Below are 23,353 nucleotides of genomic sequence, written 5' to 3'. Positions count from 1 at the left end.
TGATTGGTTGGTTGGATGGATGGATGGATGGATGGATGGATGGATGGATGGTTGATTGGTTGGATGGATGGATGGATGGATGGTTGGTTGGTTGGTTGGATGGTTGGTTGGTTGGTTGATTGATTGGATGATTGGTTGGTTTGTTGGTTGGTTGGTCAGTTGGTTGAATGGATGGTTGGTTAGTTGGTTGGTTGGCTGGTTGGTCGGTTGGTTGGTTGATTGGATGGTTGGTTGGTTGGTTGGTTGGTTGATGGATGGTTGGTTGATTGGTTGGTTGGTCAGTTGGTTGGTTGGATGATTGGTTGGTTGGTTGGTTGGTTGATTGGTTGGTTGGATGGATGGTTGGTTGGTTGGTTGGTTGGTTGGTTGGTTGGTTGGTTGGTTGGTTGGATAGTTGGTTGGTTGGTTGGATGAATGGTTGATTGGATGGTTGGTTGGTTGGATGGTTGGTTGGATGGTTGGTTGATTGGATGGTTGGATGAATGGTTGATTGGTTGATTGGATGGTTGGTTGGTTGGTTGGTTGGTTGATTGGATGGTTGATTGGTTGCTCGGTTGATTTCTCTCTGGCTCTGACTGAGGTTGCTCTCCTCTCTTTTCCATCAGGGCTCCACCAGGAAGTGGAGGGAGGAGGGGGCGTGTCCGATCAGGGGCGGGGCTCGGGCTGCTCGTCCAGCGCCCCCGCCAGGATCGCCCCGGTGGTGCGGACGGTGTGCTACATCGCGGCGGAGCTGGTGCGTCTGGTGAGCTGCGTGGAGTCGATGAAGCCGGTGCTGCAGTCGCTGTACCACCGCATCCTGCTGTACCCGCCGCCGCAGCACCGCACCGAGGCCATACGCATCATGAAGGAGGTGGGAGCTGTAGTCTGTGTGATACTCAGGAATACTCAGTATATATACCCACTGAAAATGCATAAATACTTAAGTATACCCAGTACAACAAAACTATCTAACTAAAGTTAATGTCGATGGTTCTCTAAGTCGGAGGGGTTGACAGGGTTCAAGGGGATCCCCAACTTTTTATTGAAATTTGACCAGTTTTTCTTAGAATTTTTAAACTTTTTTTCAGAAATTTTTAAACTTTTTAAAGTATTGTTTGACTTTGTTTTTTTTTTTTACCACTTTTCCTTTTACCAGTTTCTTCTAAATTTTTCTTTTTTTTAACTTTTTTATTATTTTTTTAATAAATTTTACCCATTTTTGTATCATTGTTTGCCCCTTTTTTTTGAAAGAGAGAAATTTTGCCACATGTTTCTTTAATTTTTTGAGAAATTTTACCACTTTTTTTCTAAATTTTTTTCCGAAATCTTACTACTTTTTCTAGAATTCCTTTGAGAAATTTTACTATTTTTTTCTCAATTAAAAAAAAAACTTTTAACCATTTTTCTTTTGGAGAAATTGTACCACTTTTTTTTCCAGAAATTTCTCTATAATCTTTCAAAAATGTACACCTAATTTAAACGTACATTGATTGTTTGTGTATTTCTGGTGTTTTTGTCCAATGGGGGTCCGTGGTCTAATTTGTCTCAATTTTGTACAGCATACACACCTGATGTGATGGGACTATGTTCGTGTGTGTGTGTGTGTGTGTGTGTGTGTGTGTTCATGTGTTCATGTGTTTAGATCCTGGGCAGCCCCCAGCGGCTCTACGACCTGGCCGGTCCGTGTGTGGCCGAGCCTGAGATCAGGAAGCGCTCGTTCTCCAAGAGGAAGTCTCACCTGGACCTGCTGAAGCTGTTCGTAGCTCCGCCCCCTTTTCTCTCTCACACAACACACACACTCACACACACACACACACACACACACACACACACACACACACACACACACACACACACACACATACACACACAACTCTTCCTTTTCTTCCTCCTCTTCCTCCCTTCTCCTCTTCCTCTTCCTTTTCCTCCTCTTCTTTCTCTTCTTCCCCCTCATCCTCTTCTTTCTCCTCTTCCACTTTTTCTCTTCCACCTCTTTTCTTCTACCTCCTCCTGTTTCTCCTCCTCTTTTTCTTCCTCCTCCTCCCTCTGTATCCTCCTCTTCTTCCTCTTCCTCTTTCTCCTTCTTCTCCTCCTCCTGTTTCTCCTCCTCCTCCTCCTCTTCTTCCTCTTCCTCCTCCTCTTTTCTTCCTCCTCCTCCTCTTCCTCCTACTCCTCTTCCTTTTCTTCTGCCTCTTTCTCTTCCTCCTCTTCCTCTTTCTCCTCTTCCTCTTCTTCCTCCTTCTCCTCCCTTTGGCTCTTACAGTAACCTGAATGGTCCAGTTTTCTCATTTTCTCCTGAAGAACACACACACACACACACACACACACACACACACACACACATACGCCCCTCTTCTTTGACCATATTTGGATTATCTGTGTGTTATTTAGCCTTCATCACAGTGTGTGTGTGTGTGTGTGTGTGTTGCAGCGTGATGGACGGGATGACGGAGGCGTGTATGAAGGGCGGGATCGAGGCGTGCTACTCGTCGGTGTCGTGTGCCTGCGCTCTGCTCGGCGCTCTGGACGAGCTGTCCCACGGCCGCGGCATCCAGCCGGAGCAGGTGTGTGTGTGTGTGTGTGTGTGTGGGACAGGAAGTCACAGAGGTTTTCAGAATAAAAGCGTTAAAGGGATAGTATCATTTTTTTAAAGTGTGGTTGTATGATCTCCAAATAGCCCCTAAGTACTTTAATTGCAGTAGAAGACTCTCTGCACTCCTCCCGTTAGCAACGCCAGCCCATAATAGCCCTGCCCAGAGATTTACAACATACAGTGTTGTGAACAGACCCAAAGAAACGGCCTATTTTCACGGCCTAAAATTGGTTTTACCTGAAAAAAAAATACACAGTTCCATTGTTCGCTATAATATAATTTTTTCCAGCCCTTCAAAGTGCAGGAAAAACACAGTTTTTATTTGGACCAAACCAACTGCTGATCGGCGGGCGCTAACCCTGGGCGGAGGGATACGTGAGTTGGTTAGGTCCAAATAAAAACTGTGTTTTTCCTGCACTTTGAAGGGCTGGAAAAAATTATATTATAGCGAACAATGGAACTGGGTTTTTTTTTCAGGTAAAACCTCTTTTAGGCCGTGAAAATAGGCCGTTTCTTTGGGTCTGTTCACAACAATGTATGTTGTAAATCTCTGGGCAGGGCTATTATGGGCTGGCGTTGCTAACGGGAGGAGTGCAGAGAGTCTTCTACTGCAATTAAAGTACTTAGGGGCTATTTGGAGATCATACAACCCCACTTTAAAAAAATGCTACTCTCCCTTTAACGTGGCGTGTTGCTCCTCAGGCGCGGCTGCTGCTCCGTCGCCTTGACGACCTGAAGGACGGGACCGAGTCGACGCGCGAGTCCATGGAGATCAACGAGGCCGACTTCAGGTGGCAGAGACACGTCCTGTCCTCGGAGCAGCCGGCGTGGGACCAAGCCGCCGCCGCCGCCACCGCCACGGAGCGCAGCCCCGACATCAGCATCAGGTCCATGAGTTCAAGACCTGAAATGGAGATGATAATTCATGCTTTCATTTCATCTCGCATTGACTACTGTAATGCTCTTTTTATGTGTTTTAACAAAACTCTTGATGGTCGTTTTAAAACACGAGGTGACTGCTCTTTCCAGGTCTGAGCCCCTCGCCTCTGGAACGCTCTACCATCGACCTTACGCAGCGTAGAGTCCACTGAAAGAAAGAACTTAAAACCTATCTTTTTAGACAGGCTTTCAACTGATGTCGATGTTGTGGGGCCTCTGTAAAGTTACCTGTAATGGGCTTTATGCACAGCTCCACTACTTCCTGAATTAAGCCAGCTCCTTTATTTCCTGTCTTACATTATTGGACAAACTGATTAATCCAGGTGTGCCTGACCATTGTTGTGAGGTCAGACACACCTGGATTAATCAGTTGGTCCAATAATGTAAGACAGGAAATAAAGGAGCTGGCTTAATTCAGGAAGTAGTGGAGCTGTGCATAAAGCCCATTGTGCTGTTATGTATATATGTTGTGATCTCTGTACTGTATTTATTGCATTTTATCCTTGTTGTAAAGCACTTTGTGATTTTATCTATGAAAAGTGCTATATAAATTAAATTTACTTACTCACTCTCAGCATCACCACGGAGACGGGCCAGACCACGCTGGACCTGGAGGCGGGGGGGCTCGGACCGGGACACGCCACTCCAGAGGAGGACGGCCGCCTCCCATCGCCGGCGTGCTGCCGCGGCGACGGCCAGGAGGAGAGGGAAGGGGCGGAGCCAAGGGGAGGAGGAGGAGGAGGAGGAGGAGCGGGGGAGGGGGAGGGGAGAGGAGAGAAGGAAGGAGCAGGAGGAGGAAGAGGAGGAAGAGGAGGAGGAGGAGGAGGAGCGGTGGTTCCTCCAGACGTGGTCCAGAGGAGCCACGCCCTCGTCTACCCCGACATCACCAACTTCCTGTCGGTGGAGTCCCGGGCGCGGTCGCACCACACGGGGACGGGGGGGTCGCGCTACAGCGAGAGCAACTTCAGGTGTGTGTGAGTCACTGTGTGTGTCACTGTGTGTGTGTGACCGTTGATCGTTGATTTTAATGTTCATGTTCCTTTGAAAATCCAACCACGATGCGTTCAGGTTGAAATTTACAAGTGGGAAATTGGAAATTCCGACAGATTTAAACAGTGTTGGGCAAACGTAGCACATTGTTTTAGATCTGTCACTGGTCAGACTGTCGGTAACTTTTTTTTCTAGAATTTTGGGTTGGATGATTGGTTGGTTGGTTGGTTGGTTGGATGATTGATTGGTTGATTGGTTGGTTGGTTGGTTGGTTGGTTGGTTGGTTGGTTGGTTACTTGGTTGATTGAATGGTTGGTTGGTTGGTTGGTTGGATGATTGGTGGGTTGATTGGATGATTGGTTGGTTGGTTGGTTGGTTGGTTGGTTAGTTGGTTGATTGAATGGTTGGTTGGTTGATTGGTTGGATGATTGGTTGGTTGATTGGATGATTGGTTGGTTGGTTGGTTGGTTGGATGATTGGTTGGTTGATTGGATGATTGGTTGGTTGAATGATTGGTTGGTTGGCTGGATGGTTGGTTGGTTGGTTGGATGATTGGTTGGTTGGTTGATTGGGTGGTTGATTGGTTGATTGAACGGTTGATTGGATGGTTGGTTGGTTGATTGGATGATTGGTTGGTTGGTTGGTTGGTTGGTTGGTTGATTGGATGATTGGATGATTGGATGGTTGGTTGATTGGTTGGTTGGATGGTTGGTTGGTTGATTGGTTGGTTGGTTGGTTGGTTGGTTGGTTGGTTGGTTGGTTGATTGATTGATTGATTGGATGGTTGGTTGGTTGGTTGGTTGGTTGGTTGGTTGGTTGGTTGATTGGATGGTTGGTTGGTTGGTTGGTTGATTGGATGATTGGTTGGTTGGTTGGTTGGTTGGTTGGTTGGTTGGTTGGTTGGTTGGTTGGTTGGTTGGTTGGTTGGTTGGTGGATTGGATGATTGAATGGTTGATTGGTTGGTTGGTTGATTGGATGGCTGGTTGGTGATTGGATGATTGGTTGGTTGGTTGGTTGGTTGGTTGGTTGGTTGGTTGGTTGGTTGGTTGATTGGATGGTTGGTTGGATGATTGGTTGGTTGGTTGATTGGGTGGTTGATTGGTTGTTTGATTGGTTGATTGGATGGTTGGTTGGATGATTGGTTGGTTGGTTGATTGGTTGATTGAAAGGTTGATTGGATGGTTGGTTTGTTGATTGGATGATTGGTTGGTTGGTTGGTTGGTTGGTTGGTTGGTTGGTTGGTTGGTTGGTTGATTGGATGATTGGATGGTTGGTTAGTTGGTTGGTTGGATGATTGGTTGATGATTGGGTGATTGGTTGGTTGGTTGGTTGGTTGGTCGGTTGGATGATTGGTTGATGATTGGGTGATTGGATGGTTGGTTGGTTGGTTGATTGGAAATGTCGGTTGAAAATCAACTAGTGCAGTGGTTCTCAAAGTGGGGTCTGCAGACCCCCAGGGGTCCTTCAGAGGGTTCAAGGGGGTCCCCAACTGTTTCTAGAATTCTTACCCCTTTTTTCTAAAATTAAAAAAAAAAAATTCTCGAAATTTGGTCACTTTTTTCTAGAATTTTTTAAACTTTCTTTTTGAGAAATGTTACCACTTTATTCCAGAAATTCCACTGCATTAGTGTATCAGCTCCTTGACCTTTGACCTTCTGCTTCTCCCTGTCCAGTATGGAGGAGCAGGACTTGTCGCGCACAGAGTTCGATTCCTGCGACCAGTACTCCATGGCGGCGGAGAAGGACTCGGGCCGCTCCGACGTGTCCGACATCGGCTCCGACAACGTCTCGCTGGCGGACGAGGAGCAGCAGACGCCGCGCGACTGCCCCGGCCACCGCTGCCTCCGCAACGCCGCCATGTCGCTGAAGCTGCTGCGCCACCAGGAGGCCGACCAGCAGAGCGCGCGCCTCTTCGTCCAGGCGCTGGCGGCGCTGCTGCCGCGGCTGCTGGCGCTGCACGGCACCGCCGAGGTCGACCTGGCGCTGCAGAACTTCTCCTCCAACTTCTGCTCCGGACTGCAGGCCGGTCAGTGTGTGTGTGTGTCTTTCTGTGTGTCTGTGAGTTAAACAAACAGGATGTTTGCTGAGGGCGGAGTGATCCTCTGAAAGTGAAACCGTCACTGTTTGAACAGAACAGCTGAGTAAACACACAGCAGCCAACGCACATTACAGGTGGTACTTGAACACCTCACATGTAGAACATTGATATATAGGATAAAACTTCCAGCTAATCCAATTTACAGATGTCTCCTGAATGCATCACATGCAGACTTTAAGCACACAACACACATTGCAGATGGTCCCTGAACATCTCACATGCAACATTGATATATAGAATATAATTTCCAGCTAATTCAGTTTACAGATGTCTCCTGAATGCATCACATTCAGGGTATTTGTAGACGCTCCGATTTACAGATGTCTCCTGAATGCATCGCATGCAGACAGTTAGCAGACAACACACAATGCAGATGGTCCCTGAACACCTCACATGTAGAATATTGATATAATTTCCAGCTAATCCAGTTTACAGGTGTCTCCTGAATGCATCACATGCAGACAGTTAGCAGACAACACATTTTCCAGATGGTACTTGAACGCCTCAGTTGTAGAGTTATTGATATTGAATATAACTTCCAGCTAATCCAGTTTCCAGACGTCTCCTGAACGCCTTTTCTGATGAACTCAGTTGCTATGGTGATGTGTTTTGAGCTGAGGCTCATGGGTAATGTAGTGTTTAGTCTTAAAAGTGACGCCCACGTTTTCTCAGCAGCAGCTACATTAAAGTTAAAAGAATAGTTCACCCAAAATTAAAATTTCACTCATGATCTCCTCCCCCTCATGTGGACTAAGGGCTGGGAGAAGTTTCAGAGTCCTCCGTGGCTTCTCTGAGTTACAGGGGGTCTCGGCGTAGCAGTGCATGTCCATATAACGGTTGCAAATGGATACCAACTGTCTTCGTAACAAAAAGACACACCAAAAAACATCCAAATACCTCCATGCTGCTCGTATGTAATGTCTCTCTTGTATTGAAGCCCCGACATGAGAAACTGTTCGGAAAAAAATGTAATAAGTCTATATTTTAAGCTTGTTTGTAGCGGAAGCTCCCAATGTCTCAGTTCACTGCTTTGCCGGAGATTTGCACTGACCGGCGGAACAATTTCTCATGTTGGGGCTTCAATACAACAGGGACATTACAGACGAGCAGCATGGAGGTATTTGGATGTTTTTTGGTGTGTCTTTTTGGACGAAGAAAAGTGAGCTCTGTTCTCAACCGTCATATGGACATGCAGTGCTGCACGGAGCCCCGCTGAATTTTGAATTTTGGGTGAACTATCCCTTTAACGACTAGCGTTAGCATTGAATCTGAGGCTCCGCCCCCCCCTCTGTGTGTGTCCAGGTGGTATCCGCTCCCCGGGCTTCGCGGCCGGCGCCACGCTGAGCTGTCAGTCTCTGATGAACGGCGACGGCCTCTACCTGGTGTCCTACTACGCTCTGCTGCTCAACCTCAAGCTCTGCTGCTGCGACTACTACCGCCGCCGCACGCTGGCGCCCAACCTCAGCCTGGTGAGAGCCGCCGAGACCCTAACCCTAACCCACTGTAACATGTTTTATGTTTTATTTATTTGCACCGAAAAAATCAAGGACAGAAATGAAACAAGAACAGTAAGTGGAGGAGAGGTTAGAAACCCTTTATGAGCCTTTATACAAAATACATCCATGAAAAATATGGAAAGATTCAAGAACAACAGCAAAAACAAAAAGAAAGCAGCACTACAAGTGACTTATTGTAACAAGAAGAGTCAAAAAAGGCAAGGCAATTTTATTTCTATAGCCCGTTTTTACAAACAGTTTGTCTCAAAGGGCTTTACATGGCATCATAAGAACATCCTCTGTCCTTAGACCCTCACATCCACTGAGGAAAAACCCTTTAAAATAAAGTTATGAGTCTGTATAAGTGTAAAATGATTGTGTACTACTAAACCAGGAGAGGAAACTGTTGGGAGTCCTGATGAATCAGATTCTTTCCTTCAGTCTGGACCTGAAATGAATCAGAGATGAAGATATTTGTTCTAGATGAAGATGAGAGTTTCAAACTGACTGTGTGTGGTTCAAGAAAAGGAAGGATGACATTTATCAGTGTGTCTGAGAGTTAACTGTAAAGAATCCACTGAAACATTTCGGAAGAAAATATGGAAAATGTAGAAAATGTAATATATTTATAAGTAAATATATGTAAGATTGAAGTGTATTAATGTCATAAACTGACAATATGTGAAGTTTCTTAAATAGAGGGTCAGATGGAGACAAGTAAATTAGAGGAGGGGGCTAATCTGACAGTTTTTGTTGTGATCTCAGGTTAGTAGGATATGTGTCGGCCCACACAATATTACAATAACTGAGATAAATAACTGGATAAATTAAAGTATAACACAGTATGTTGAGGGCATTCTGAGATATGAAACCACTCGTTTTTCTGATGATACCAATAGACTTCATCATTATTTTGTTATTAACAAGCTGAATATGCTCCATGACGACCGCTCATCGATTAAAACCCTCAAACATCTGGTGAATGAAGCCTGAGTTATGTGAATTTTAGCTCTGGATTTATAATAGTTTTTTTTTCACTGTAAATATAATGAAATTCGTTTTTAATTATAACTTATTGTGTGTGTGTGTGTGTGTGTGTGTGTGTGTGTGTGTGTGTGTTGCGTTGCAGAAGCACTTTGTGCAGCTGGTCCAGAGCAGCGGGGTCCTGGTGGTTCTGTCTCAGGCCTGGATCGAGGAGCTGTACCACCAGGTGCTGGAGAGAAACCTGCTGGCCGAGGCCGGGTACTGGGGCTCGCCGGAGGAGCACGGACTACCGCTCATCACCATGCTGACCGGTACACACACACACACACACACACACACACACACACACACACACACACTGCAAAAACTCAAAATCTTACCAAGAATATTTGTCTTATTTCTAGTCAAAAAAAATCTCATTATAACTAAAATAAGTATATTATACATATACATACATAGTTATACATAAAAAGCAGCTTGTTTTTAGACACTTTTTACTTCTTTCAAGCAGATTTTCACTTGAAATAAGTAGAAAAATCTGATAGTGGAGCAAGTTTTTCTTTCTTATTACAAGCACAAAAAACTTGCTTTCACTGGCAGATTTTTCTACTTATTTCAAGTGAAAATCTGCTTGAAAGAAGTAAAAAGTGTCTAAAAACAAGTTCATTTTTAGGCGATGAGTCTTATTTTAAGTGGAAAGAGATTAGTTTTGACTAGAAATGAGACATTTTGACAAGAAATAAGACAAATATTCTTGGAAAGATGTAGAGTTTTTGCAGTGCACACACACACACACACACACACACACACCTGGATGAAGACACTGTTGCTGTGGAAACAACCTGACCCCCCCCCCCTCCTCTCTCAGATATCGACGGTCTGGGCAGCAGTGCGATCGGCGGTCAGCTGATCCGCCGGGCGTCCAGCCAATCACCTCTGAGCTGCAGCAGCAAGGCCGGAGGAGACACGGTGATGGCCGGTCAGTGAGCTGCAGCTTCTCTCTGTCGTGTTTCCATTTCACCTAGAAATGCACAAAATCTAAATATCGCAATAAAAAACTGGTAATGGAAACACCTACAGTACAGTTCAAAAGACATCTCAAATATCGCTAAAACACGTTTACATCCTCATGAAGCGGTTTTTCAGACGTATTGAGATCTAGCTGGGAAAAACTACAACCATGGAAGCGAGCAGTGGTTCTGAAAGTGGCGTCCCTGGACCCCCAGGGGTCCTTGATAGATTTTAACAGTGTCCCATACTTTTTTTGAAAAATTGTATAACTTTTTGCTTACTTTTTTTTTTTATTGAGAAATTTTATCACTTTTTTTCTAAAAAAAATTACTTTCTTTTCTCTTTTTTAGATATTTTACCATTTTTTTCTAGAATTTTTTTTTTGAGAAATGTTACCACTTTTTTTTCAAATTTTAAAAAAACCCTTTTTGAGAAATGTTATCACTTTTTTTCTCCAAATTTTTAAAAGTCTTTTTTAATGAACATTTTATAACTTTATTTTGGATAAATTTTTACCATTTTTTTCTAGAATTTGTAAGACTTGTTTGTTTGTTTTTTGAGAAATTTCCAGAAATGTTCCTAAAATTTTTCCAAAAATTCACACCAATTGCCTTGAACATACATTGACTAAGAAGGTAACGGAACAAATATTTGTGTATTTCTGAGGTGTGTTTCAAAATTTTGTCCAATGGGGGTCTGTGGTCTAATTCAGAACCACTGGAATAGACGTCTCAACAGGCCTCAATATTAAAGTATTGATACTTGAGTATTGATCGGCACATCCCTACGGCAGAAACTCTGAAACAACAAACACCTGACACATGTTGAAGAGCTGAGATCCACACGTTAACATCTGTCTCCTTCGACACAATCAATAATCAATAATCAAAAATCAATAATCAAAAATCACATCTGCAGAAATAAATCTAATTTTTATTTCCTCTGGTTCAAAGTGAGAAAGATTCATTTTCATTTCCACCTGTCGATCATGGATTTCATCACAGATTATAAAATATTAAAGAGCTGAAACAATAAGAGAGAAAGAGATGGAGGATGGAGCAGGATCACCATGGTAACCACCGCCTCTCTCTCTCCTCTCAGGCGCGGCGTTCTCCCGGTTCATCCTGACCGGCGTGTGGGTGAACCTGATGGACGTGCTGTCCACGCCGCTGACCGGCCGCATGGCGGGAAGCTCCCGCGGCCTCAGCTTCATCCTGGGAACAACGGAGGGAACGAAGGAGCAGAGTCAGAGGGAGAGAGACACCATCTGTCTCAGTCTGGACGGTCTACGCAAGGCCGCCGCACTCAGCTGCTCCCTGGGTACACACACACACACACACACACACACACACACACACACCAGACAATTGGACTCGAATCATAGGGACTTGGACTCGAGTCGCAAATTTAACGACTTGCGACTTGACTCGACTTGGGAGACAGTAGCTATGTTTACATGAGTAAAATTTCTTAATCAGATTAAAAATTTGAGGGATCGGAAAATCCGAATTCACTGTTTACATTGGCGCAAAATCAAATAATCTGATCATGACGTGCGTACACATGCACCGAGCTTTATTCAGAATAACAGCATTTTGACATGCGCAGAGCTGACTCAAAATGCAAGCAGTACTCAAAATGGACCTGCACCAGATTTTAAGAGCTGTTGCTGTACTTCTATTGTACATCGTAAGCAGACTCAGCAACGTGTAGCCTACTACTGTTCCTGTCATTGATAAATCACACTGGACCCATGAAAAGTACGGATGTGAACACGCCATATATGGTCAATGCAAAACAGCACGTGCATATTAATTAGCCATGTGCTCTGGAAATTTGGGGAGTTACGTCAGTGGAAGACGGTGAAGACAACGGACAGAGAGCGGGGAAAGAAGCAGGATTACTCTGAAAGCGAGATACACGGCGATATCGGGTCGGTAGGCTACTACTCGCTCTCTTTTTTTCTCTCCTCTCATCAGCTCCAAACTCACTCGTCCACCTCGTTAACTCAGGTGACAGAATAACAAGTCTCAGTAGATCCGTGTGGCTGCTGCCAGGGTGTTTTTAAACTTAGCGGGTTTGATTCCTGTCGGACGTCACACTAGAGTGTGTAAAAGCAAAAATGAATAGGCTAAATAAATAAGAACCGAGTGGAACTGTGTAGACAGCCGTGTCGCGCTAGTGGGAAAGGATGTAATGATCGGAATAAGTGTTTACATGGACCTCGTTCGGAATAACGATCGGTATAAACCACCCCTCTCGATCCGAACAGAATTTCTTTCGGATCGAGCCGAATCCGATCAGAATCTTCCAATTGACGTGTTTACATGACACATTTTTATTCGGATCAGCCCTTTATTCCGAATATTTGTGTCCATGTAAACGCACCTAATGACTCCAGACTCGACTCGACTTGAGACCAGATGACTCAGACGACTTGTAGACCTGTTTTTTTCATTGTATGTTTTTTCCCCACGTGGATATCATTCAAGTATGACCAGAGCAGTCCGTTTGTGGATTTTTTTGTTTTTCCGAAGCGGTAGCACGCACTTTTGCGCTTGATTACGTGGGTTTACTGATCCATTGTTTCCCCTACAGTGTATTTTACATGTTTACTTTAAAAGAAAGGAGCTATAATATACGTCCTAATGCGTTGCTATCGTTTCATTACATTCATTATGATGCATTTCTCCTCTCTCCTCTGTGACGGGTGGCGCTCCCCCTCGCTCCTCTCTCACACACACACACACATGCCCTCATGAGGCGACTCTCCCGGTCCAGCCCATAATATAATACATCCATGGTTCAGCCCTGTCCACTGCGCTTCCTGAGCTGCTTCCCCAGCTGACGTTACGAGTGGACTCTTGGTCCGAGTTGCCGCGGTGCGCAGTCCGAGCGGACCTGTTGGTGCATCAGAAAAAAGCGGCCCGCCAGAGGGTCCAATCCGGCCCATAGGATGAATTTGCCAAGTGGGAAAATTACATAGAAGACCGAAGAGGCTTGATGATGTTGAAAATGCACATATTTTTTCAAGAAATGTCAGGTTGTTCATAATGTTCTGTAAAAGTATAGTTAATTAACTGTAAACCTCTTAATAATGTAGCTACTCGTATCCTACTTCTTTGCACTAAAACAAAGGGAAGAATTTAGAGTTCTTGTTATTCCTAGGCTGTTACGCTGTTATTTTACTGGTCCGGCCCACTTGAGATTAAAAAAAAAAGCCATGCACACTAGTCTGCACCATAGACTGTAAAAAGAACGGCCGTAGCACCGTGACGTCACCCATTGGTTTGGGGGAGTCTGTTTTGTGCCGCTACTACGGGGGTTTGAACTGCGCCATGTTGGATTCTACTTGCCATATTTGGAGCGGTGCGGCCGTTGGCCGGCCGAGGGCCCGCCCACTGGCCTCGAAGCAGCGGTCCCCGGACCTGTCACTCAACGTTTCTGCGCCCTAATTGGCCAGAACTTTAAACCTAATAACAGTAAAACGGTAGAGTTTAAAAAAAATCACCCCCCTCAGAGTGTGTGCGGGGGTAGAAACTATCGGTTGAGACCAAAAAAATGAAATGTACCAGGCTGTAAATATGTTTTTTAAAGCTGTAAAATCGGCTATTTTAACATGGGGCTCAGTTGGAGTTGCTCCCTTCTGGAGCCAGCCCCCAGCGACAGCCCAGGGGATTGCAGCTTTTTGAACGCGGAAGTGAGCTTCACTTCTCAGACCCACAACTGCCCCCTTGGTCTGCACACTCTTTTTGATAAGGTTTTTCTCTTCAAGATATAAACCCGGGTGCTTTGTGGGTTGGCTAGGGGACAGTGTTGTGGGACTTGACTGTGATTTGACTCGACTTGACTTGTGCACAAAAGAAAAGACTTGGGACTTGCTTGAGACTTGAACCAAATGACTTGAGACTCGCTTGGGACTCGGATCGGAGGGACTTGGACAATTGTCTGACACACACACACACCTGTCTGACCCCCACACCTGGAGGAAGTCTGATTAACGTGTGTGTGTGTGTATGTGTGTGTGTGTGTAGGCGTGGCTGCTAACTGTGCGTCAGCGTTGGCTCAGATGGCTGCAGCCTCGTGTGTCCAGGAGGAGAAGGAGGAGAAGGAAACCATGGAGACGGGGGATGCCATCGCACAAGGTAGAGACACACACACACACACACACACACACACACACACACACACACACACACACACACACACACACAGAGACACACACACACACACACACACACATCAGAGACTCTGAGCTCCAGCTGTTCACCTGGAGGTTGAAGGTGTGTCAGTAGTGACCTCTAGTGGCAGCTGTGAGATTCAACATCACACACTGAGTCTGACTACTATCACCAGTCTTGGGCACGTTACTTTTAAAAAGTAGCTAGTACTATTCTAAAAATAAATAAATAAATATAATAGGCTAATTAAAAAATTATATTACTCAACTGGAAAGACAGAGCAAAACTTTCACTACAACATTGGTACAATCTGCTGACTGAACACTTAAATTTGCATTCACCATGAAAGACAATATCACCCACTACAATAAAACCTGGTCACTATTCATACAATCCCCTCTCTTTCTTATTCCTTCTTCTTTATTTTATCAACCTCCTTATTCTCTGTTTTATTTCCAATATAGCCAATAAACCTGCTCAACACCCCCTCTTGTACAGTAATTCCACCCTCCAATCTCTGGTTTGTTCTGTAACCGCCCTTCGTCCCATACGGTTTCGTACATGTCTAACTGTCTTGTAATGTGTGTTTAAATGTGCATTCATTTAAAAAAAGTAATTAGTACTAGTATTATTGTTACTACTAGTTACTTTCCCCCAAAAGTAACTGAGTTAAGTAACTGAATTACTACATTATAAAAGCAATGAATTACCAGAAAAAGGAACTCAAATATGTCAAATTACTTGGACTCACTCCCCCTAACCCTCTGTTTATCTGGACTAGTTCCAGGTAAAGGAGTTTTAAATAAACCTTTTTTGTTTTTTTTAATAAAATGCACAAGAATCCGCTCAAGATTTCTGGATAAGAGTGTAACATATAGAACGAACTGCACTTTAAGTTTAACAGGTGTTTTATTTGTGTCAAGTAACGGCGTGTTTTAATGTCAGTAATGGTAACGGCATTATAATGGGGGAAACAAAAGATAGCACCGTTATTCCCATCACTCATCATGAAGTGTGTGTGTGTGTGTGTGTGTGTGCGTGTGTGTGTGTTTGTATATGTGTGTGTGTGTGTGTGTGTGTGTGTGCGTGTGTGTGTGTTTGTATATGTGTGTGTGTGTGTGTGTGTGCAGTGAAGCAGCGTGTGGAGCAGCGCCTGGAGCTGATTGGTCGTCCTCAGGGAGTTCGTCTGCACACGGCTCACGTCCTCTGTATGGACGCCATCCTGAACGTGGGACTGGAGATGGGCAGCCACAACCACAACTGCTGGCCGCACGTGTTCAGGTAACACACACACACACACACACCTGTACTCAGCCGTCAGGACTTCCTGTCACTTTGTGAAGCTTTCATTTGTATGCGGCTGTGATTCCACTTCAGTGAAATACGGATTTATGAAAGACATGTTTGATTTTTGATAATAAAAAGTAGGGCTGTCAGAGTTAACGCGTTAATCGCGATTAGATTAATTAAAAAAATTAACGCGATTAAATTTTTTAATCGCGGTTAATCGCGGCCCATTTTGTCCTCTGTCTGCTGGACTGGAGGACTGGAGTGTGGGACCTCCAGTCCAGTAGGTGGCGGTAAGGCACCTTCAAGTTGGTTGCTACACAAATATACACAGTCTAACATATATCCACAGCTCCATCCATTGATTTTTTGACGGCTTTGTTGTCAACAAATGCACATGGCCAGTCAGAGGCGTAGCAAAGTAAAGGGCAATTTCCACTGGATGCAATTTGTTTCAATTCTGTGTGAGTTTCATGCATCATGTGTTATGATTAGGTACTAGGCCTGCTAGGTCTGGTCTAAAAGTTGTTTGTCTAGAGATTATAACACTTTGGAGTGTTGAAAGTCCAAAGCGCCATATATAATATTTTTAATAGAGATTAATCGCGAGTTAACTATGGAAAAAATGCGATTAATCGCGATTAGAAAAATTAATCGTTTGACAGCCCTAATAAAAAGACAAATAAGTTACATACTGGGGCTTTAAGAACAGCCGTCAGGACTAGGGATGTCACAATTACTTGTTTTCACAATTAATCGTGGTATTAAACGCCACAATTAATCGATCGTAAAGATTCCTAAATACCGTCACTTTCCAAAAAAAGATTATGTCGGAACCGTATTGGCAGATGTGCACCAAAGTAAAGGAAGTTACACAGATACTGGTCCATTTATCTAATGTAAGACTCTGCACATTATGTAATCTAAATGTAATTGAGGATGAACTGCATTTTGTGTTTCATTGTCCGTTATATGACGAAGCCAGAACAGACAGTTTTTGTTTCAGAAAATGCAAAATGTGAGTTGTTTTTGGGTTGATGATGAGGTAAAGTTGGAATGGTTCTTCAGAAAAGAAGTCTTTACTAGAGCTGCTTTCATAAAAATTGCCTGGTCAAAAAGAAAAAGTGAATTATTTATGTGATTCATTCATTTTAACACTGAATTGGTATTGGTATTTGGAATTTAAATGTTAGCGTGTCATTTGTAATTTTAAAAAATGATTTAAATAAACTTAAACATTTGGTATAGATGACAATTAATGACTTAAATATTTCAAACACTTCCCCTGGGGGATTAATAACTGGTCCTATATTACTTACACACACACACACACACACACACACACACACACACACACAGGCCATCTCCTCGCAGCTGTGGGATTAGTTTCCAGTTCCCAGTCAGGCTCTTCCTGTTTGCTTGATAATGATTTAAGAGATTAGTAATGTAATTCTATTTTGACTATATTTGATTTTACACATTCATAGTGTTGTGAGATGTATTGATGCATAATAATCGTAACACCGTGATTATTTCTCTGACAATAATCGTACCAAGAACACCTATAATCGTGACATCCCTAGTCAGGACTTCCTGTCACTTTGTGATGTCACAACTAAGCCCCGCCCCCTCACCACCTGGACCCACCATCCAACAACTGGAAGGACTTGGTTTCTCTGAGTGTTTTATTCTGAAATCTGCTCTGTTGTTATTGAAACACACACAAACACACTTTACAACCAGTTAACAACTAAAATACTAAAATATTAATTTCTTAGTTTCCACAGTGATTGAAGTCAATCTCTCTCTTGTGTTTTTTTTTTATAAACGCTCCAGTTTTCGTCTGTTTGAACAGAAACTGTCTCTGAGGCTCTGAGAATAAAAACTTGAGACACTCAGATTTTGACTGTGAACCTCCCAGTTGAAAAACCGATTCCAGAGTTCAAAGCAGCAGACTAAAACACAAACATGTTGGACCGGGACAAACGTTGCATTCAAAGTGTTTCACATAACTAAAGCAGTAAAACATTACAAAAGACACAAAAACGCACTTTAAAATAATGAAACAGATTAAAATGGAGAAGAGAAGAGAAATAACAACATTCATTTACTGTGTTCCACAACATCAGTAGGTTCATCTGTAGCCGTGAGTTAATATTGTATATTTGATCATGTTTCAATGTGTTTTGGCGTTAAAAATACATTTTAATCAATGTTTTGCCAGTGACCATTTGGTATCAGATTACCCTGTAACTACATCCATACGTCCCATTCATTATCTATATGTGAAGGAAATGAAAGGAAAGAGAAAAACTTATATTTTTATTGATTGATTGGCTGCTGATGTTTCTTTTTTTATTAACTTATTTATTTATTTCTTCTCTTGTTTTGTTCCCTCATCACAATTTATCTCTTATTTAACTCGGGTGAGCGCGGTGTCATGTCTTTATGTTTGATTTATGTTTACGTCTCTTGAGTTCCTCTTGTTCTCTGACTAGTTCTGTTTTATTCATAAACACATCGTCCTCCTCTCAGTCTCTGTCTCTCAATTTAATTCAATTCGAATCAAATTTGCATGAATGTCACAAAGCATAAAGACTCAATGAAACAAAACAACAATACACTTCATAAGTATATAGGACGAATCTCCTTGTTGTTTACATTGTACTTCCGGGTAGAAAACCAGCACGTAATTTGAATGAGATCAATAGTAATGAACGAGAGTTTAGCTATATATCATATTTTTCACGCCCTATCACCGTTTAGACAAATCTGAAATGATTGAAGAAACATTACTATTTCTGTGTGTGTGTTTTGTGTTGCTATAGCGGGTTGGATTTTGTAGGATTGCACGGTCGCACTACGGTCATGTGTTGGGAGCTAGCCAATGGCAGCTGAGTATTGCCTACGACGTCAGTGATCCAACCGCTTGTCCGGATCTGTGTGACGGTGTTCGAAGTCGGGAAATTGGGGAAAAGAAATATATATTTCGCGGAATGCGACGGTCAGCAAATACGCCGCTCTTCGAACCGTTGGCCGGCACAGCTGTTTCCTCGAACGGTGCGTTGTTGTTCCCGGGCCTGAGCGACAGGGCCCGGGAGAACGCGTCATCTCCTCGTCGTCCTCCTCAGCAATGAGAGAGCGGGTTGGATTTTATAGGATTGCACGGTCGCACTACGGTCATGTGTTGGGAGCTAGCCAATGGCAGCTGAGTATTGCCTACGACGTCAGTGATCCAACCGCTCGTCCGGATCTGCGTGACGGTGTTCGAAGTCGGGAAATTGGGGAAAAGAAATATATATTTCGCGGAATGCGACGGTCAGCATGTACCAAGTTCATTTTCCAGGAATAGAACCGTTAGGTAATACCGCCTATTTCCAGGATGAAGTATTGTGAAACCCTGGAATCCGACCGAGGGGGCTCTTGACTTCACATGTCGTCCCGACGTCCGCCACCGACTAAGCGAGCGGGCGGGAAGCGTTTGCTTTTATAGGGCTCTGGGGTCGCGCTGCACTCTCATTGGTTGGGGAAAAAAAGTAGCCAATAGCAGGCCGGTATTCTCGAAAGGGGTGGATAGCTAATGAGGTGCGAATTCCGGAATGGCAAAAATATATTTCCAGGTATCGAACCATGTGTCTAATGTGCCCATTTTCAGGAGGAGTGCGTGTCTTTATCAGGAATATCGACCTTTGAAAATTCACCAACTACCATGTTGTCTGACCCTAAGCTTAACCGTTCTCGACTTAGGTCTAAAAAGGGCACTTTTGCGTCCTCCGCCAGAGTCAAACCAGAAGACGGGTGCTCTCAAGTAGAAATCTCGGCCCCTGAAGGAAGAAAAAAAAACCACCCTAACCCTAACCCAGCTGGAGGGGGCGGGTTCCTAACCCACAACCTAACTCAGCCAGTGCCTCCAGGGCTACCTGGTGGAGTTCTTCCGGCTCAGCCAAATTTAAAGCCCAATTGGCTAACCCCTCCACCCCCCTCCCAACCTAATAATTTGGATATGCCCAATTGTGTTATTTCATTTGCTAGCCCTAATCTGGATCTTACCCTAACCTTAAAGGGATAGTTCACCCTAGAATGATATTTCGCTCATTATCTACTCACCCTCATGTTGACTAAGGGCTGGAAGAAGTTTCAGATTCCTCCGTGGCTTCTCTGAGTTACAGGGGGTCTCGGCATAGCAGTGCATGTCCATATAACGGTTGCAAAGGGACACCGGAGCTCTTCGTAAAAAAACACACACAAAAAAACATCCAAATACCTCCATGATGCTCGTATGTAATGTCCGTCTTGTGCTGAAGCCCCAAATTGCGTAATTGTCCCGAAAAAAATTAAATAAGTCTATATTTTAAGCTTGTTTGTAGCGGAAGCTTCTCGAAGCTCCTCTTCCTGGTCCGTCCAAATCTCGCGTGATTCGCAGTAACCGCACTGACGCATGCTGACGCCGGCGCAAATCACGCGAGATTTGGACGGACCAGGAAGAGGAGCTTCGAGAAGCTTCCACTACAAACAAGCTTAAAATATAGACTTATTTAATTTTTTTCGGGACAATTACGCAATTTGGGGCTTCAGCACAAGACGGACATTACATACGAGCATCATGGAGGTATTTGGATGTTTTTTTGTGTGTGTTTTTTTACGAAGAGCTCCGGTGTCCCTTTGCAACCGTTATATGGACATGCACTGCTATGCCGAGACCCCCTGTAACTCAGAGAAGCCACGGAGGACTCTGAAACTTCTTCCAGCCCTTAGTCAACATGAGCGAAATATCATTCTAGGGTGAACTATCCCTTTAACCAATCCCCCCCGTCCCAATCTATTCTATTCTAAATTTGACCCTAAACCCAACCAAATTCTAAAGTACTACTGTCCTGCCCCCTAACTATTCTAGCCCAATCCTATGCCCCCTCTATTCAACTTAATCTAAGATTTACTAGCCAAGCTAACCGGAAGTCTTTAAAGTCCGCAGGGAGCGTCTGGCAAGCGCTTACCCCAAATAATAAGACAAATAAATAAATAAATAGAACGCCTAAGACGTCAGAGAGAAGACGCAGCGTGTCCGATAGACGATGGGAAGAGACGCTTGTGCTAAGTACAATTAAAGAAAGGGAAGGAGAAAAGGAAGGCAGAAAGAAAAGGAGAGGAGAAATTAGAGGGAGATGAAGGAAGAAACAGTCCAATTGTTAAAAGGAAATAGAAGGGGAAGGGAATTAAGAAAGAATTGAAAAGGAAGGACTAAAAATACAGACAGACAGGTCAAATTGGACTACATTTAAACACAAAAATAAGTAACACAATAAATAATGTAAAACTAAATAATGTTTAATTAAAGGAAATGTAATGTTGAACAAAAATACAAATAAACATGCCTAAGACGTCCAAATCGGACGCTGCATGACTATAAAGGTCAAATAAGACTTCCAAATAAGGAAAAACTAAATTATGTTAAAAGAAAACTTAATGTTCAACAGAAATATCAATACACATGCCTAAGACGTCCAAATCGGATGCTGCATGATTAAAAACAAATTAGGGGAACAGGCTTAAGACGTCCTATCAGGACGCTGCACAATTAAACTAAAACTAAATAATGTTGAAGGGAAACAAAAGAGGGAGGAGTGTGAACAGGTCAACGCCTACGGGTATAAAAGTGGCTCAAGGCAAACAGGCCGAGCTCACTTCACCAAACGATCAGCGCGCCTGAGGAAGGCCTTGTAAGAGCCGAAACGTTGCGCAATGCTGATCAATATTAAGGCTATAAGTCTAATTTTTTGTAAACCCACCATTCATTGGTGGGAAAATAAGAACAAATATGTTGAAATGTAAAATAAATAATATGTCAAATGTAAACTAAATAAATGTACAAACAAAAACTAAATAATGTGGAGACTGGAGCTGGGGGTGCTCTACCGGGGGTCCCTTGGAAGGACCGTGCATCTTCTGCCTTCTCCAGCTGGAGGGGGCGGGTTCCTAACCCACAACCTAACCCTAACCCTAACCCCCCTAACCCACGTCCCCGTTCCGGGTCTGGGGCCGGTGGGGGTGGTGGACGCCGCCGCCGGTCCGCGGCCGGGCCACGTCCCCGTTCCGGGTCTGGGGCCGGCGGGGGGGGTGGTGGTGGTGGACGACGCCGCCGGTCCGCGGCCGGGCCACGTCCACGTCACGGGGCTGGGGCCGGTGGTGGTGGTGGTGGACGCCGCCGCCGGTCCGCGGCCGGGCCACGTCCACGTTCCGGGTCTGGGGCCGGCGGAGGGGGTGGTGGTGGTGGACGACGCCGCCGGATGACGCCACCGGATGTCCGTCTTGTGCTGAAGCCCCAAATTGCGTAATTGTCCCGAAAAAAATTAAATAAGTCTATATTTTAAGCTTGTTTGTAGCGGAAGCTTCTCGAAGCTCCTCTTCCTGGTCCGTCCAAATCTCGCGTGATTCGCAGTAACCGCACTGACGCATGCTGACGCCGGCGCAAATCACGCGAGATTTGGACGGACCAGGAAGAGGAGCTTCGAGAAGCTTCCACTACAAACAAGCTTAAAATATAGACTTATTTAATTTTTTTCGGGACAATTACGCAATTTGGGGCTTCAGCACAAGACGGACATTACATACGAGCATCATGGAGGTATTTGGATGTTTTTTTGTGTGTGTTTTTTTACGAAGAGCTCCGGTGTCCCTTTGCAACCGTTATATGGACATGCACTGCTATGCCGAGACCCCCTGTAACTCAGAGAAGCCACGGAGGAATCTGAAACTTCTTCCAGCCCTTAGTCAACATGAGCGAAATATCATTCTAGGGTGAACTATCCCTTTAACCAATCCCCCCCTGTCCCAATCTATTCTATTCTAAATTTGACCCTAAACCCAACCAAATTCTAAAGTACTACTGTCCTGCCCCCTAACTATTCTAGCCCAATCCTATGCCCCCTCTATTCAACTTAATCTAAGATTTACTAGCCAAGCTAACCGGAAGTCTTTAAAGTCCGCAGGGAGCGTCTGGCAAGCGCTTACCCCAAATAATAAGACAAATAAATAAATAAATAGAACGCCTAAGACGTCAGAGAGAAGACGCAGCGTGTCCGATAGACGATGGGAAGAGACGCTTGTGCTAAGTACAATTAAAGAAAGGGAAGGAGAAAAGGAAGGCAGAAAGAAAAGGAGAGGAGAAATTAGAGGGAGATGAAGGAAGAAACAGTCCAATTGTTAAAAGGAAATAGAAGGGGAAGGGAATTAAGAAAGAATTGAAAAGGAAGGACTAAAAATACAGAGAGACAGGTCAAATTGGACTACATTTAAACACAAAAATAAGTAACACAATAAATAATGTAAAACTAAATAATGTTTAATTAAAGGAAATGTAATGTTGAACAAAAATACAAATAAACATGCCTAAGACGTCCAAATCGGACGCTGCATGACTATAAAGGTCAAATAAGACTTCCAAATAAGGAAAAACTAAATTATGTTAAAAGAAAACTTAATGTTCAACAGAAATATCAATACACATGCCTAAGACGTCCAAATCGGATGCTGCATGATTAAAAACAAATTAGGGGAACAGGCTTAAGACGTCCTATCAGGACGCTGCACAATTAAACTAAAACTAAATAATGTTGAAGGGAAACAAAAGAGGGAGGAGTGTGAACAGGTCAACGCCTACGGGTATAAAAGTGGCTCAAGGCAAACAGGCCGAGCTCACTTCACCAAACAATCAGCGCGCCTGAGGAAGGCCTTGTAAGAGCCGAAACGTTGCGCAATGCTGATCAATATTAAGGCTATAAGTCTAATTTTTTGTAA

General features: G+C 43.9%; 1 protein-coding gene across 1 annotated transcript in view; it reads left to right on the top strand.

Moving 5' to 3' along the window:
* Positions 1 to 23,353, top strand: part of arfgef3 (ARFGEF family member 3) — an 84,730-nt gene that overhangs the window by 18,918 nt on the left and 42,459 nt on the right. The window contains exons 11-22 of the mRNA XM_085799179.1: positions 606 to 850; positions 1,622 to 1,734; positions 2,411 to 2,543; positions 3,275 to 3,459; positions 4,087 to 4,479; positions 6,176 to 6,528; positions 7,903 to 8,069; positions 9,226 to 9,391; positions 9,949 to 10,059; positions 11,193 to 11,411; positions 14,126 to 14,236; positions 15,403 to 15,553. Of these exons, the coding sequence (XP_085655305.1) occupies positions 606 to 850; positions 1,622 to 1,734; positions 2,411 to 2,543; positions 3,275 to 3,459; positions 4,087 to 4,479; positions 6,176 to 6,528; positions 7,903 to 8,069; positions 9,226 to 9,391; positions 9,949 to 10,059; positions 11,193 to 11,411; positions 14,126 to 14,236; positions 15,403 to 15,553 (2,347 nt within the window). The remainder of the gene's footprint in view (positions 1 to 605; positions 851 to 1,621; positions 1,735 to 2,410; positions 2,544 to 3,274; positions 3,460 to 4,086; positions 4,480 to 6,175; positions 6,529 to 7,902; positions 8,070 to 9,225; positions 9,392 to 9,948; positions 10,060 to 11,192; positions 11,412 to 14,125; positions 14,237 to 15,402; positions 15,554 to 23,353) is intronic.

The sequence above is a fragment of the Trachurus japonicus genome, chromosome 15 (assembly GCF_045865225.1).
Source record: "Trachurus japonicus isolate A0001 chromosome 15, Traja_1.0".
NCBI classification, from domain to species: domain Eukaryota; kingdom Metazoa; phylum Chordata; class Actinopteri; order Carangiformes; family Carangidae; genus Trachurus; species Trachurus japonicus.
This window is presented reverse-complemented; position numbering and strand designations above follow the sequence as displayed.